The sequence below is a fragment of the Ptiloglossa arizonensis genome, chromosome 11 (genome assembly GCF_051014685.1).
Source record: "Ptiloglossa arizonensis isolate GNS036 chromosome 11, iyPtiAriz1_principal, whole genome shotgun sequence".
Classification (NCBI taxonomy): Eukaryota; Metazoa; Arthropoda; class Insecta; order Hymenoptera; family Colletidae; genus Ptiloglossa; species Ptiloglossa arizonensis.
Window position 1 is genome coordinate 4,501,588 of NC_135058.1, and position 17,596 is coordinate 4,519,183.

General features: G+C 43.3%; 1 protein-coding gene across 1 annotated transcript in view; it reads left to right on the forward strand.

Moving 5' to 3' along the window:
• Positions 1 to 17,596, forward strand: part of Su(tpl) (Suppressor of Triplolethal) — a 252,523-nt gene that overhangs the window by 82,631 nt on the left and 152,296 nt on the right. Inside the window, exon 2 of the mRNA XM_076323465.1 lies at positions 14,521 to 14,568. Coding sequence (XP_076179580.1) covers positions 14,521 to 14,568 — 48 coding nt within the window. The remainder of the gene's footprint in view (positions 1 to 14,520; positions 14,569 to 17,596) is intronic.

Genomic DNA, 17,596 nt, shown 5'->3' on the forward strand with positions numbered 1-17,596 from the left:
ATTACGCGTAATGTCTATTGAGCAAAACGTATACGGTGTCTTGTGAAATACGAGCGGAACTTCGTTTAGCGTATAAAAATAACGGAAGACGAATTTGATATTTCGGAGAACCGTTTTTAATGTCGAATACGATCGAGAATTCGTTCGAATGAAAAATCTCGAGTCGAATTCGGATATTGAAATCGATCGTTTCGTTTCGTAGAAATGAAAAATTATTATCGACGATAAGAAGAAGAGAGAAAATTATTCGTAAATTATTCGTAAATGATTCGAATCGCGTACACGATGGACTTCGTGGCAAACACCCGTAGCCATTTTCAATTCGAACGCAAAACCAGCGATGGTCGTCTCGTCGTTGACTTTTAAAATCGTAGTTCCACATTTCGAAATAGACGTTCGAAAGTGACGATAGATGGGTCTAAACCCAGAAACTATTTATCTCGCGTTGAAGCAACGACCGCAGAACACAGTGTGCTTATCGCGGCCACGCCTAATCGCTCTGATTACGGCACCGCCGGCGTTCTGGATCCTTTAAGTCTACTCCACATCGTTCCTAGCCGTTTTCAATGAACGTTCGGGCTCGTTCGCCACCCGATGGGGAAAAACGAAAGAACAAAATGCCGAAACGCGCTCGAAATTAAGCGCGTTCACTCGAGTCCGTCGTCACGGATGTTAACATTCTCCCTGGAGAGTCCCGTCGTTGATCCACGTGCGAGTAAAAGTAGTTTCTTCGATCCGGATACCTCGAGCATTACGCTCTTGGGAACACCGCCGATCGTTTCGCGCGTGTTGTCGAGACGGCGCGGAACAACGATAAGATTTAAATACCGTTGTAAACGTTGGCAAACAATATTTTATTGGCTCGAGTACAGCGTCTATCAATTCCCAAGCCCGACGTAAAAGTCGGAGCTAAAAATGACCCGAGAACCCTAACGAAGTGAACCTCCCCTTTGCTTATTTATACGCGTCCAGATCGTTCGATCGGGGGAAATCGCGACGATAACGGCGCAGTACGAAAGAAAAAAGGGTAGAGATTTTGCGTCGTGGTAACGATCGATCGTTTTAAAATTCGCAGTCCGTTGTACGACGGATGGAGCAACCACCGTGTCCACGGCTCGAAGAACCAACGAACGAAAGTGATTTCTCGACGATCGCGTTGTATCGTTGAAATGATGCGCGGTAATTAGATGTATCTTCGTTATCGATGGCCCGTCCGTGTGGAACGTCGAACATCGTTCGTGGTAGCCTAATTACGCGACGAATTCGCTCGTCGTTCGCCCTTATCGAGGAGAATAAACGTTTACCGGAGATCGGGGTACCGTGCGACGAGCACCGCGCATGCGCAGCGGTTTAGGGTGCCCGTGCGACGTTGCGCGGCGCTGTTGTCGTCGACGCGGGGAGATTTCGCGCATTATTTACGAGGATCGCCGTGGGCCGTTTTCGATGCAAACGACACTCGCTCGACACGCTGCTCGACACCTGTCGTCCCGTGGAATGTACCGGGGGCCCTCGTCGTTCGTAAAACGTTGGGGTCCCCGTTCGCCATCGATAGCCATCGGGCGCACGCGAACCGTGCACACGGGCGTGTGTCGGGTGATTCGTCGAGGATCGAGTGGCGATTTGACGCGCGTCCAATTAACGCGGATCGCCGAGCCGCGCATGCGTACCCGTACCCGTATGCGTAAGCGCGTGCGCGTGCGCGTGCGCGTGAGAGTGCACGCCGCGAACACGACCATCGTAAAATCGGAATTTTACGCCGTTGGAATTACGTTCCACGGACAAGTTGCCCGAACTGTCAAACGTTTCTATGCACGAAACGAGCGACAACCGAGATACGGATACGGAGAACGTTTTCCAAGTTAGGGGCGAGAACCGAGACCGTTTAACGGGGAGAGATACGTACGGGGCTTCGATTCCTTCGAAATCGAGTCTTCGTTCGAATATAAACGATCGTTGATCGGAGAAATTATTTCGTTTGCGAACAACACGGTACCGATTAACGGATCGCGTAAATTTAGTACCTCGTACGATTCTCTCGAACTGGAAATTACAAATTTTGTAGCAATACGCGAGAATGCGAACGGCAAAGATACTCTTTGTTCGAATACGTTTATTCGAAAATCTCACCTTGTGTGAACCAATTGCGAGTTTAAAATGGCGCTAGGTGAACGTACCGACAAATACGAACGTTCCACATCTTTCCGCGCTGCGAATTTCCCATTGGATCGTAACCTCCCGGGGTTCGCGACCTTAAGAGAGAAAAAAACTGATCGGCTGAGGAATTCCACGACACCGATCCGAGCGAATTCGATCGCGCCGGGGTTCGAAGCCGGCTGATCTTTTCGAGATCCGGTGTTCGCGGCTTGTACCCGGATCTATGGATCGATTTGTCACGATCTAGACTGTGTAAAGGCGTTTCAGCGACGACGGGCGTGCGCCGCGTGCACGTACACGCCCACACTGCTCCCCGAGCTAAGCTCACGGGGTTACACACGTGTTGGTAAAGAGCGGGCGCCCGCGCGCGCACCTGCGCACGCGCATGTCTATGTGTGTACGTGCGTGCGCAGGAGAACACACGCGTCGTAAGAAGGGAGCCAGAACGGTCCGAGAGTTCGCCGGCCGAGAGAAAGTGAACCAGTTGGCGGTGTTGCCGAATTTCTCGCCGCGGTTTCTGTACTAGCAACGCGGTGACGTTGCCTACCTGTTGCGAGCCGGCAACCACGCTCCCGTCGACCGATTAATCGAGCCGAGAGGACGATTTTTGGCGAATCGGTTTTTTCCGCGACGAGCGAGCCTCGTTCCTCCGACCTGCAAATCGTTCGTTCCCTCGCCTCCCCTCTCCCGCGGCAACGGTACACCACGAGTCAGGTTCGAACGTAACCGACGGACGAAGGAAGGGTGATTCGATGAAAGTTGGATATTCGATTAGGAAGAACGAGGGAGAAGTTCGTGACAAAGTTGACGGACGATCCGTCTCCGGCACGCGCGAGTCGATTTACCCGGAATTGGCTGCTTATGGGGAGTATCGAGGGGTGGATTAATGGGTAACACGGATATCGAGGAGCGCGCGTTTCGTTGTCGCGCTTGCTAATAATCACGGAAAGTTTTCGACGGTTACTCGAGGTTCGACGCGTTCGGAAGTTTGCGTAGCGGTGATTCTCGAGGGTCGTTCCTTTGGGATTTGTCGGTAGACAAATTTACGAGGTTATTGTACCGGTGAGGACTTTTACCGAAGCACCGTTTCCCTTTTGTCTATTCCTGTTCGAGAATCTCTCGGCCGGTGGTATTGTTCTTTGTGTCTCGAGCGAATGGCAGCGAGAGGCCTGCAATTTGCTCGAAATGTTGTTTTTAAAGATAATGCCCGAAGAACGATATCGTGTGAAAATTTACTTAAAAATTTCACCGTAGATTGCCCATTCCCGAACGGAGGAACCGGACGCTTTTGTGGTCCGTTGTAAATAATTTGGAAAACAATAGAAGCTGATGGGGGTCGGTAAATGGTCAACATCCACTCGCAGCTCCCAATAGTACCTTTGTTCGTAAATTAGCGGTGGCCTCTGGTAGAGATACGTCGATTGGATGTGACAAATGTCCACTCTTCTATACTCACGAAATACGTGTATCCTGACAGGATAATCTCCCGGGTGGAAAGAATCATTTGGAAAAATCACGAGTGGGAACGATTTGCTCGTAGAAAATAAACTCTCCGCGGATGAACCGTGTACGGTTTAAAAATGAAATCTCGATATAAAATTAATTCCCGAACGACGATCGATTAATTCCCTTCGGTGCTCGGGAGAGCCTCCTATCGTGAACGCTTCCGTGCAAGAACGAAAAAAAAAAGAGAGAAGAGCCGCCTTCCGACAAGACGAAGCGGTGTTCCGAGCGTAATCGCCCTCTGCTCGTAATTAAAAAAGAAAAAGAACACGCACGCACGGAATGATCCAGCGTTGCATATTTCAAAACGGTCCACTTAACATAGTCGTGGCCCTCCTTACCTACCTTCACCGCCCCACGTGGTGATATCCTTTGTCGAACCACGACACACGAATCTCGTCTATTCGTTTAATCGGTCGCACGTTTAATTACTCAATTACCGTGGTGGTTTCTCGCCGGTCGGTCGCGCGGTGACATTATAAATTCCGCGTTCCTTTTCCGAGAATTAGACACCGACTCGGTAAACGGTAAATCCGTTACGTGTCCGCGGAAATAACGAAGCTTGTGTTTTCTGTTTTTAATTTAATTTTTTTCTTTCCCTTTCTTCCCTTCCCGTCTCCCTCGACGTCACCGGACTCGTTTCTTCTGCGTCGCGAGCCAACGATCCCAATTACCGCGATACGCGTTTCCGCGTGTGTACATTCGTTTGTTTGTACGCTCGTGTGTCGCGTTCCGCGCGTTTTGAACAGCGTTACCCGCGATTAGAATTTCGCGTACCCCGGTGGACGGTTGTTACGAGCGAGCCCCCGGGATGCGATGCAAAATGCACGAACATAACCGTTCTCGCTTATGTAACCGGACACATCGAACGCTGACGCGCCGACACCGAGCCAGGTTTCTTTTACGATTTCGCGTTCGCGGCTCTCGCGAACGGCCAACCCATAAATTACGTTGCTTTCCCCTCCGCGTCGGATCGGTTGGATTCGGTCGGCGGTTTCGTTTCTACGGTTTCGAGAATTTCCCAGATCGTTGCTCCGTAGGCCCCTCCCCCCTCGACCCTTTAGGACCGTTTGTCGTACGTGTACGATCGTGGACCTGCACCTGCGCGAGCGCACCCTTTGCCCTACGACGAGTTGAACATTTTTTGTAACACGTTTGTACCTCGTCTTACTTCGAACGTTACGTTTGTGCATGTTTAGGTGTGTGGTGCATCGTTGAGAAGTTTTATTTTTTATTTTTTATCGCGGATATTGTGATATTGTGAACACGTTCTACGTGTATTCTCGACGAGACAAAGCAAGATGAAAGTATCGATTGGAAAATTTAAGTGACTGAACAAAATATAGTTTCCATTGTACGCGTACTATGTACAAAGCAATTTTATACGATCGCTTAAATTTTCTAATTGAATTTTCAGGCTTGCTTCACGTTGCAAGTTATGCGAGGAATACGTGCACGGTGTGTACGATACAAAAGGTACCTTTTTCTTTTTTTTAATTACTTAAATTCTCTAATTGATATCGCAATCTTAGTTCACATTGCACGAACATACGTAGCGTAGGTAGAAATTTATTAATGTATTTTACGTGTATTCTTGCGGTATAAAGTAAGATTACGATATCGATTAGAAAATTCGAGTAATTAAAAAAAAAAACATTTTGTACTATTCATACGGTGCACGTATTCCGTGTACGATCCTACAACGGGGTTACGACTTGGAACGTTCGATCGGAATATTTAAGTTTAAAAAAAGAACATTTCTTTACACGGATATACATGAAAATCGGTATACACGATTGTGTACGCGAAATTTTCCAAACTCGTCGCACTGTCCTGGATGCAAATGGATCGAACAATGGTGTTTCGTATCTTCCGATACGCAATCTTACACATTTAACGCGAAACCTACCTTTCCATTCTGTTTGCGTTCGTGCGTGAATCGGTGTCGATTAAATTATCCTCGCGCACATTGTCGAGAAACCACTGCCCCGAGCAAATACTACCGTAGAAGGGTCAAGGTGATCAACGAATCTAATGGATCGTGTGTTCGACGGGCCCGCTTCGTGGAATTGTAAATCGAAGTAACCCGAGGATTGGACTTTCTAACGGACGAAAGTCGTCCGTCACTTGGCGTGGAAAAAAGCAACGAGAAAATGCTCGTGTCCCCTCTCTCCCATCGGTGACGAGAATTAAGTCCATTCCCATTGTCCGTGTTATCGGAAGGAAGTTGTAAAGTGTCGATTCGATCGACGTCGTCGTTAAATTATGCGCGCGTCCCACGTCTCCCCAACGACGACGAATAATTTATCAAGGGATCGAGGATCGAGCACCGGCTGCCTTTAAAAACGAAATTCAACAGGTTGGTACGAGCTCCTCTCGTGCAAGCTCGGCCAGCACCGTCGTACGTCTCCTCGCCCGGAAGACGAATTATTCGTTCAGGATGCTTCCGATCGACGACTCGTTTCCACCACCGTTCAATTTCCTATCATTTCCTCGACCACCATGGACCAGAGGGACTCTATCGTCGACGACGCGCGAATAATCTACGGTAAAGACGAATCGGAGTCGATCGACACGTTGAACGTTCACCGTGGTCACCGGTGACCGATGCTACAAATTGATTTTTATCGAAGCGTGTTGCAAAGAATTTTAATATTTGCAAAATCTTGGGTAACGTCGCTGTCGTTGACAATGTTATAGAATTACAAGTTCACCGATGGAATATTGAGGATATTTACTTTTTAAGTTACGGTTCCAACGAATGTCGAGTTTACAACGTTTCTCTAAAGGGCTCGCAAAGAATGAATTCTAATACTTGTAAACTTTAAAATACAGCTCCTGTCGTTAGTAATACTGTACAGTAACAAGTATGTTACATGACAAATTATTGAATAGTTTTATGTCTACTTTTCACACTACGGTTTCAACGAATGCAGAGGGCATCCTTAACGCGTTGAATTTCATGAATGTCACTGGTGATGGACACTTTAAATTTACAACGTTTTTCTTAAGGGCTCGCAAGGAATGGACTCTAGTATTCATAAACTTTAAAATATCGCTCCTGTCGTTAGTAGTACTCTAAAATAACAATACACCGAGAAATTATCGAATTTTTCTACTTTTCGCGCTACGGTTCGAATAAATCTCGAGAACATCCTTAACACGTTGAATTCCATGGAGGTCATTGATAACCGACGCTCTAAATCTACGTTTCTCTAGAACTAAAATATCAAGTACACCGACAATCGAGTAACAAGTACACTGGGAAATTATCGAATTTTTCTACTTTTCACACTACGATTCGAATAAATCTCGAGATCATCCTTAACGCGTTGAATCTCATAGGGGTCACTGATGACCAACGCTCCAAATCTACGTTTCTCTGAAACTAAAATATCAAGTACACCGACAATCGAGTAACAAATACACCGAGAAATTATCGAATTTTTCTACTTTTCGCAGTACAGTTCGAATAAATCTCGAGAACATCCTTAACACGTTGAATTCCATGGAGGTCACCGATGACCGACGCTCTACTAAATCTATAATATCAAGTACACCGACAATCGAGTAACAATTACACCGAGAAATTATCGAATTTTTCTACTTTTCGCAGTACAGTTCGAACGAATCTCGAGAAGATTCGCAATTAATCCTTAAATATTCAAAATTGGCGCGGTGGTCAACGCATCAACCGTGTGCAATCGCGAAACGCGATCGCTAAACGGGGTTTTGGATATCTCCTGATCGATAAGTCTCGCGAACGTGTCTCGAAGACGTGCGATAATTTCTAACCAATGAGGTGGCTCGAGAGATTCGATTTCGATGGTCGAAAGAGGACATCTCGAGGAGACACGATCCGCGCTCGAGGAACGAACGACAAAGTCGTGATCGAGCGAAAGGGTGGGGGTAGAAACAGAGCCCTGGAAGAGGGGAGGTGAGGGGATGCGATGAATTATTGACCGAAGCCGCGAACGAGGTTGGAAAAGGGTGGTCGAAGACTCGCGAGGACCTCTTCGAGAACGTTCACGTGGCGCAGGTCCCCGAGACTTTTCTCTCTCTCTCTCTCTCTTTCTTTCTTTCTTTCTTTCTCTCTCTCTCTCCACCGTGAAACTAGAATGCGCGCCATTGTCGCGTCTCTTTGCACGCGGAACACGCTCGACGGTAAAATGAATTTGTTCTCTCCGGTAATAAGTCTTGCACGGTACAATTTCTCAGCCGGTGCTGTTCGTAGTCTGGGAAGAGGAACTTCTGGAACTTAAATGGGTATACAATCCTCCTTGTTACTCTTACAATGGAACGTTTAACAACGTTTTGTAACCAAAGTGTACCGATACTGTGTATGTACATGGATGCAGAAAATTGTATGTAAAATTCTACGAGTTATAAAATAATATTAAATATTGTACGTATTTTATATAAATACTGTTCAGTTCGGTTTTGTATGTTCCAGTTTGTATTTTACGTCATATTTCAAGATGGCGGGGAGAGATGATAGAAATGAAATTATCGAACAAAAAATACGTAGCGTAAGTGGAAATATAAAGTAATGGATACTCGAAAAAAGTGAAATGGTACGATAAAGTCATCGAAAATTTCTTATGCTCACAATTGATGCAATTGGTCACCAAATCGTGCAGATTTACGTTCTGTATTGTTCACTGACGCGTGAATAACAACATCGGACAAAATCATTGTTATTGTTTCGGATTCTGTTTCACGAGTAGTAATTTTATCCGAGGATGACCGGTCAAGATCGAATACGTTAACACGGATGTATACGCTGTTAGTCGCATGTCGAAGAACAATAAAGAACATCTGTTCGAGTCTGCTCGTACGATCGTACTTACTGGTGATTTATTCAATATGGTAAAGTCTCACACTTTACTCTCGTACGATAGACGTATACAGATGTTTGTGTGTACACTACGCGCTCGAAAAGAATGCCATCGGAGTTGATGACTTTCTGCTAACAAGGAAAGAATTAATGGACTCCAGCGACATTCTTCTTGGGGAAAGTACTGATAAATAATACGTGGCTAATGTGTCCTGTATAAATTCGTCTAAACGGGAAACACATTTACGAAATTATTAGTGTAAATTGTAATTACAATTGTGTAATACGAAGAGAACTAGAATATCTAGTGAAAATACAAACTAGAATATACAAAACCGAAGTCTGTACGAACTGAACTGTATTTGTATAAAATACATACAATATTTAACAATATTATTTTATAACTCGTAGAATTTTACATACAATTTTCTGAATCAATGTACATACACAGTATCGGTACACTTTGGTTGCAAAACATTGTTAACTTAAATTTAAGATTCTAATGCTCCGTTATGAAATGGGCGTTCATAACCGCTATAGTTGTAATAAAATTTTTTCGTTGTTAAATTAAATTACGATACTTTACGATGAAAACGATCGAAAGATACAATAACCGTTTAAATTCTGGAAGTTCCTCTTCTCTGCGTACAAAGACCACACGGTGAGAGGTTACACGATTATTCTTTTTCGTTCGTTTTAAACTTAATCAGAAACGGTTGCTCGAGAAAGTCGAAGAAATAATAAACGACTTGTCACGACTTCGAACAACGTTATCGATTTTATCGACACGATGAGCTTTATTTACTAATCGTTTTAAACCGAATTTGGTCCGCGAATGGTGCAAACATTCTACCCTCTTGTAAAAGAAATTGTCGCAGAGGCGTGGCTACGCTGTAAATGTTTCGTTTTCGATCGAAAAACATTTTTAGAGGATGATTATTCAATTGAACGGAAAAGAAGGAAGTTGAGTCGTTTCATAGAAACCATTGTTGTACAGGTAAAACTCGGATAGTTTGCCATTACGGTTAATCCCGCGATAATTGTAATAAAATTCTTTCGTTACAAAATACCAGTATATTTTCTAGCAATTTTCGTTATTGCGATTTTCTGTTAACATTTTCTCCGTATCGCGTAATTATCCGAGTTTCCTCTACGAGCAAAGTATCGATAATTAACCATCGTTACATTTTGTAATGGAATTTCAAAGTAGCAATATTTTCTGCATAATTCCAGCTATTTTCTCATATCTTTATTATGTAAATTAGAAATAAACGCCCATTTCATAACGGAGCATTAGAACGCTTGGTCGAAGACGAGATCTGGTTTAGGTAGCAAAAACCTGCTTTTAAACCTAACCTCAAAATTTCAACGTACTTGTTGCGCACCTGCTCGCGATAGTTGTTTTGCAAGAATTTCGACTGTAAAAAAAGACACGTTTACGTGAGTCACGAGTCATCGAATCGCCATTTTGTTTGCCGTACGCGCGTTATCGAGCGGCGAATTAAACGTAATAAACACACCGTGTAATTGACAGTGGAAAAAGTTAAACAATCCAACCCATACACCGCATTTCCCCCTGCAGAGATTTGCAAACGACTGCACAGTGTACGGTTGAAGCGATAATTGAACCAATAATCGAGTGAAAACACTAATAAAGCCTCCCTCGTTGTTTAAATTTATTTGTGCGATATAGTGGAAATAATCCGATATAACGAGAGTTCGTGATCACATTAATAATCGGATATCATCGAGTAGGCAGCGAAACGAACGAGCGCAACCGGGAAACGAACTTCGTTAAATCTATAGAAAATCGTGAACGTTTCCTTCTCGTGAACTTCCGCTTCGTGGTTCGTGTTATTCGAGCATAATCGTTCTTTCCCGAAAACGAATCATTATCCGAACATCGGTGAAAGTAGGCGTGGCAGCAAGCTCTCCGACCGAACAATAAGATCTCTCTTTTTATAAAAAAAAGTATCTCGGTTGAAATGTAAATACAAGTTAGAAATATCAGGTCGACGAGTTAGGTTCAGATTCAATTTCTAGGAATATTTATTTATCAATTTAACGAGAAAAAGATCCTTTGGTTCCGAAAACAAAACAGACAGAAATAGAGGCAACAAGCTTTCTGAACAAACTATAAGATCTCTCTTTTTATAAAAAAAAGTATCTCGCTTGAAATGTAAATACAAATTAGAAATATTAGATACACGAGTTAGGTTCAGATTCAATTTCTAGGAATATTTATTTATCGATTTAACGAGAAAACGATCCTTTGGTGCGAAAACAAAACAGACAGAAATAGAGAAAGAAGGAAAGAAAAGATCTGTGTCTTATAATTATACGGAAGAAAACTATTCAAAGCATAGTAAACTGTTCAAGGAGATATGTAAAATAATAGAAGAGAAATTCCTATCGAGATTGTTCTCCGATAAATCTACAGAACATCGACAGTTTCTCAAATCGAGCCTCTTGTATCCTCGTAAAGTATAGAAACACAAATTGAAAAACCGTAACACCGTTTTATCGTGATCATATAAACGGGGGAATATGTTAAATACGAAAATGATTAATACTTCCTGAAGGTACACGTGACGCGTCAATTAATGCATTCGTACTCAATCGTAATCGTAGCTGTTATTGATATGTCACGTGTACCTTTAGGAAGAATTAATTAGCTTCGTATTAAAATATTCTCGGTTTAAACGATCGGAACGGAACGTTATCGTAGCGATAAAACACCCGTTTACTTTTCGCAAGCAATACGAATACCTATCGAAACGAAATATCGACGATCTTGGGATTACTTTGAAAACGAATTCAAACAAAGGATTATCCCCGTTAATGAATTTCTTCGAGCAAAATTTCATCGTTATTTGTTACCGAGAACGCACCAACCGGTATAAAACGTTAGGCAGTCTCGAGAGACATAATTCCACGTAAAATTTTATTTCGTTACACGGTGTGTGTCGGACTTGTAAAAGTACACAGGTCGAGACCACGTATTCGGCGGAGCAGAATTTGAGTGGTCTGCGAAGCGTTAATGTTTCACGTTGAAGCATTTAATGGCCCCGACCATGGGTCGTCTTTTGCATCATTAATTTATTTGGCCATTCTCTCACCCTCCCCTTCTCTCTCTCTCTCTCTCTCTCTTGTGTTTCTCTTGTATCTCGATTCAGTCGGGCCGCTGCTCGCTTTTCTGTCTCGTACGAGACCCGGGTGCTTTTAAATCTTGTTAAATCGCGACACCGACCGAAACACGAAGAGTCCGGACGTCAATGCACGCGCGTGTATTTTGACACGCGCTCGCGCTCGCGCTCGCGCGCGCGCAACGGACGAGCGTGTCGCGTTCAGGCGTGAGATTTAATAGCGCCGCGTTGGTATTAGTTTTGAAGGACAGGAATCGAGAATGTGAGAGGCCAGCTCGTGCAACCGCCGCGGATGCAATGTTCGTCGCATCCTTAACACGGAATTGCGTGTCTTACGTCTGTACGCTCTTATCGATGAGAAACGGAGCATTCCGAGTACCACCGATAAAGTGTACGAATCGTTTTCAATTATTTCAACGAAATACGATATGTATATATAAATATATATATATTCCTTTTTTGTATTTCGTCCAGTGTTTTTATTTCAAATAGATGTTATACAAGATGGAAGAATTAAGTACGAGAATAGACGATACAGAGTCGAAATGTTATTTCCAAAGGTAACTTGTCGAGTAATTTTTGTCCCCTATCTATCGTTCGCTTGAATCGTACCATTTCTATACTGTCATTTATTCTTAGACTCGATTATCTTATCTTAAATACGTCCTATTGAGATTAGGTTTAGAAATAGTGTCAGCTGCGTAGGCCTAGCCTTTTACGCATATTTATACGCGTACGTCGTTTGGAGTTCGTCAAGGATACACGATCCGTGTTCGCCGCGCACAATCATCGCCTCGGGCGCGATCGATTATCAACGATATTACCAATCGGAGCACATCCCGCTTTTACGAACGTCTTCGTCGTGCACGGCGATCAAAGGCGCACGAAGCTTTTACCGAGGACTTTCCCTTTTCGAACGATCGCGCAGGCGCCGGTGACCGCGCATGCGCGCCGCGCGCGCCAGTATCGTCACACACGCGCAATGTAACGCGGGAAACGTATCGCGTTACAAGATCGTACCGCAGTTTCGTTTCACGAGCTGCAGAAATCGAAGCCGCGAACGAGCAAATTACTTTCGTCGCTTTGTCTTCCTGTCGGACAACGGACGACGTGTACACGCCTAAAAATTTACTTCTCGCTCCCGATCGTGTCGGAAGTCGAGGCTGACGATTAATCGGTCGCGTAATTAATAGTCTCGATATCTAAAATACGATAACTTTTCCTCCCGATGTAGGTGTATCGTATCGTTTGCCAATTTCGTTCGATTTTCGTCTCCGTTTTTTTCTTTTTTCCATTCGTTCTTATCTTTGTTTTTCCTTTTGTTTTGTTTTCCAATCTCGTCGTATTACGACGTAGAATTTCGTGAAATTCGTCCAGCTCGAAACGGTGTGTAATCGTCGCCGTAAACAAGTTTTCGTTATCTCAGGCGTTATCACCGAATTGTACACACGTGTCGATGATAGGGCACGTAACGAGGATGCTCGGCGCAAGCACGCGCGCACGCGCATGGAAAGCGCGAGAACGTTTCCTTTTCCCCGACCGAATGAGACCTGAATTTTCTGCCCGCTAGAGAGTGCCAACGCGTGTTATGCAAATACGAGTGATCGTGCGCGACCGTGTTCTTGGCGATTTCTTCTCCTTAAGTTGGAATCGTCGATGCGGTCTTCGTTCCGAACACTCGGAAAAAGCTAAACTTCCTTCGAGTCGGCCACGGTGCAAATATGGGCGAAGTTCTGCTCGAATAACGGACGAGTATAAATAACGAGCGATTTATTCGCGACGTTTATTCGATTGAAATTATTGCGATGAATTTTAATTTACTCCGCGCGAGATAACTCGGTTTTATAATTCAGAATTTGATTTTTATTCGACTAGTGACGAATCGAAATAAATGTTACAATTTTATCCAGACGAAAATTCTCTCCATTTACGATACACAGACGCAATGGAACATTTTTGTTGCATTTGTTCGTAGACAAAAATAATCACCTTTCGACAATTTCGAATGCAATCTTATTTTGTTTCTCATCGGTATATTTAGAACTTCGTGGATATCGAAATAAGAAATTTTTAAATTCTTTCACGAAGACATCTGTTCCCTCGGACACGAACCTCCAGTTTCCTCTTTAGTCCGCATACGTGATCATTCACGCAGACGAAAGTGCAAAGTCCGTGACCGTTGTTTAACATTTTTCGCGCAGCGAAGATTCGTCACGATCCTTTCGTCGAAATATAAATACGATTATCGAAACGATACAAGTTTAGGGAAAACTAGCTCGTAAATTTTAACCAGTGCGCTAGTCGAATTGACCTTTCCTTCTGACCTCATTAACGAACAGATAGAACGTTCGCCGTTCAATCTTCAACTTTCACGGGTCATCTGGACATTTTAGGAGGAATCCGATTTTTTATCTACGAAACTAAATCAGTTTATAAACTAAACTATTTAGTTTTACTTACGAAACTAAATACAGCTAACGCGATCCAATTAATCGTAATGTTCACCTTTCGTTACAACTTACGTGTAAATTTATCCTCGACGTGTTAATTAACAAAAGAAATAAATAAATTCTCGTACACGGAGTGATTCAAACCAAATGGAAAACATGTACGAATATTTTCCCTCGATAAATAAATTCGATACGAAAAGATAATTCGAAACAATTCGCAACCGGTCTACCCCCACGAGAAGCCTAGTTAACGCGCGAAAGAATTTTTTTTTTTAAACGTTCGATTCTATTTTGCGTCGCTTCGTATTTCTACCGAATTTAATTAAATTCGTCCACGCAATACGCGGAATATTTCACACTGTTTTATCGTCAACGGTGTGCAGCGCGCAACGAGCGTAGAATTAATTTCGGGCTTGTTTCTTTGTTTCAGAACAAGACCAGCCAGAACCCTACTATACAGTTCCTAGGAAACGAAGGGGTAAGTGGAAGTCACTTTCTATTATTTAAATATTCGCTTTGTGACGCTGCCATGGCGACACGTACAGGCTTTCGACTTCTCTATGCGTTCGAGTCTATCCGCGATCGATAATGAATCGGAGATATTGCCACGCTCCTCGTACCCACGGATTCGTTCGTAATCGAGAAAGTAAATTAGGATCCGGAGAGTGGAATCGATTTTTACCTTCGATAACGAAAAAGACGACGTTTCCGGTATCTGACCGCGTGAACGGAAGACACTGTGTGGAAACAACGTACGTGTAAAGCGTTCGGGAAATTATCGTGGTCGTTTACACCCGCGTTGGATACACGCTCGAGTTTAACCAAATACGCCTAATAATAGTCCATCCTAGATGCAGCGTCGATTTCCTGCGTCCTTGAGCGGAAACGCTCGCGAGAATTGCGATCTACGGTTACGCGTAATCCTTCCGAGAAACTGTGCAGAAACTTGGAAAAAGACGGGTTCGCCGCGCGCGATCACGCACGCGAGCGTGCACGACTAAAAAATCGGCCTCGACGTTCGCCAGCTGACCGTCACGTGACTTACCGTTTTCCGTGAATTACCGTTTAACGTCCGCGACGAGATCCTCGCGAGCCAGGAGGAAGATACGCGGGCCCACCGAAATATGCAGCACCGTTTATCGCGGAATTTTCCAACCGGAATATCCTTTTACGGGAAACATCTTTTTCCAATAGAAAATTTCTCCAGGGGGAATCTTTTTTCCGAGGCGAAGTCTTTTTCCAAGGGAATTATTTTCCAAGAGAAAGCCTTTCAAGGGGGAAATCTTTTTCTAAGGGAAAGTCTTTTTCCAGGGAGAAATCTTTTTCCAAGGGAAAGTCTTTTTCCAGGGGAATTATTTTCCAAGGGAATTATTTTCCAAGGGAATTATTTTCCAAGGGAATTATTTTCCAAGGGAATTATTTTCCAAGGGAATTATTTTCCAAGGGAATTATATTCCAAGGGAAAGTCTTTCTAGGGGGAAATCTTTTTCTAAGGGAAAGTCTTTTTCCAGGGAGAAATCTTTTTCTAAGGGAAAGTCTTTTTCCAGGGGAATTATTTTCCAAGGGAATTATTTTCCAAGGGAATTATATTCCATGGGAAAGTCTTTCCAGGGGGAAATCTTTTTCTAAGGGAAAGTTTTTTTCCAGGGAGAAATCTTTTTCTAAGGGAAAGTCTTTTTCCAGGGGAATTATTTTCCAAGGGAAAGCCTTTCCAGGGGGAAATATTTTTCCAAGGGAAGACTTTTTCGAGAAGAAAATCTTTTTCCAAAGGAAAGTCTTACCAGGGGAAAATCTTTTTCCAAGGGAAGGCTTTTTCGAGGAGAAAATCTTTTTCCAAGGAAAAGTCTTTCCAGGGGAAAATCTTTTTCTAAGGGAAGGCTTTTTCTAGGAGAAAATCTTTTTCCAAGGGAAAGTCTTTTCCAGAGAAAAAACCTTTTTCCAATGAAAAATCTTTCCAGGCGAAAATCTTTTTCCAAGGGAAGGCTTCTTCGAGGAGAAAATCTTTTTCCCAGGAAAAGTCTTTTCCAGAGGAGAAACCTTTTTCCAATGGAAAATCTTTCCAGGGGAAAATCTTTTTCCAAGTGAAGGCTTTTTCCAGGGGAAAATCTTTCCAAAGAAAAAAGTCTTTTTTCAACGTGAAATCGTTCTCCAACGGAAAATCTTTTTCGACTTTAATTCACCGCGAACAACGAACGCATTCGCGATTTATCGCGAAAACGTTCGTTACACGCGCTCCCGTGTCTAATTCGAAAGTGTAAACTGTTACGCTTCCGAGTGGTGATGCAACGTGAATCCGTAGCTACGTGCGAACACATGACATTTTACGCCCGGTCCAGAACTTGGCGAATATTACCACACAAACGACAGGGTGGTGCGGTAACCGGTGGTGCAAGCGGTGCAATATGAATATTCCCCGTTGGAAGACCGAATCGAATATACGGAGTTACGTTTGGTCGTATTGGGGCTTTGTTTGCGCGAGCAGACATAAAAAAAAAAAAAAGAAAAGAGAGGGAACAACTTTGAATAACCGGGGAACGTTTAATACGACGAATAAAGGCATCGAGTAAAACGGATAAAATCGAATGAAAATACGAAGCGCGGTGTAATAAAACTGAAACGTTTAAAAAGGGATTGTTCTCGTTTCTTGCGTACTCCCGATCGCCGAGTTGCGTGTAAAATAGAATATAAATTGACGAAAATCGTTTCACGCGAGAACGGAGCCCTCGCGTGGGAAAATTTCCTTTTTACATTTTCCAGCGATTTTCGAACACGAAACGAGCACAGTGCAGATCGCGATAACAGTCATCGGGCATCGTGTACACGAGTAAATCTGTCCATTGTACGAGTGTTTCATTCGGTGGCGTACGTGATCGCTGGAAATGTTTACACAAGCAAATCAATGAAATTTCTACGTTTAGAGGAACTGTGGCGAGCGTTTGTTGCTTTCGAAGAAAAACAATCGTTCTTTGTAAGAACGACTGGTCGTTAGCGGGTAATATTCTTAGATTTGTTTATACTCGCCGTACCCTACACGTTACACTCGATTTCGTCTGAAAGAACTCTCTCCTCCTGGTGGTGAATTTCCGTTCTTTGCCAGTCCAGGGAATCGTGGTTTGTGCTTCATTATTCGAGAGCAAAGAAATTAAGATAAATGTATTTTTATTTTATTTTTTTTTTATTTTATACAATATAATATTTCCTGCACGGTGACGTGCAGAAAACATTTCGTAAATGAATACGAGGACGTTAATTTCATTTCTGCATACGAGTATATTTTGCACGCAAATTGGACATCGTTGTCGTTATAAGTTTACCGGTTCAACGTTCTATTTTTCGACAATTCTCGCGAGGTATTTCACCACTGAGAAAAGAGCCGATCGTTTACGCGGCGAATCGAGGATGGAGGGAATGGACTTCGAAACGACTAAAAAATCGTAAACAGAGCGTGTAACGAGCAGAAAGGTCGGTTCAGTTTAGAAACTGTTGGTTTTAACGGTGAAAAAGTA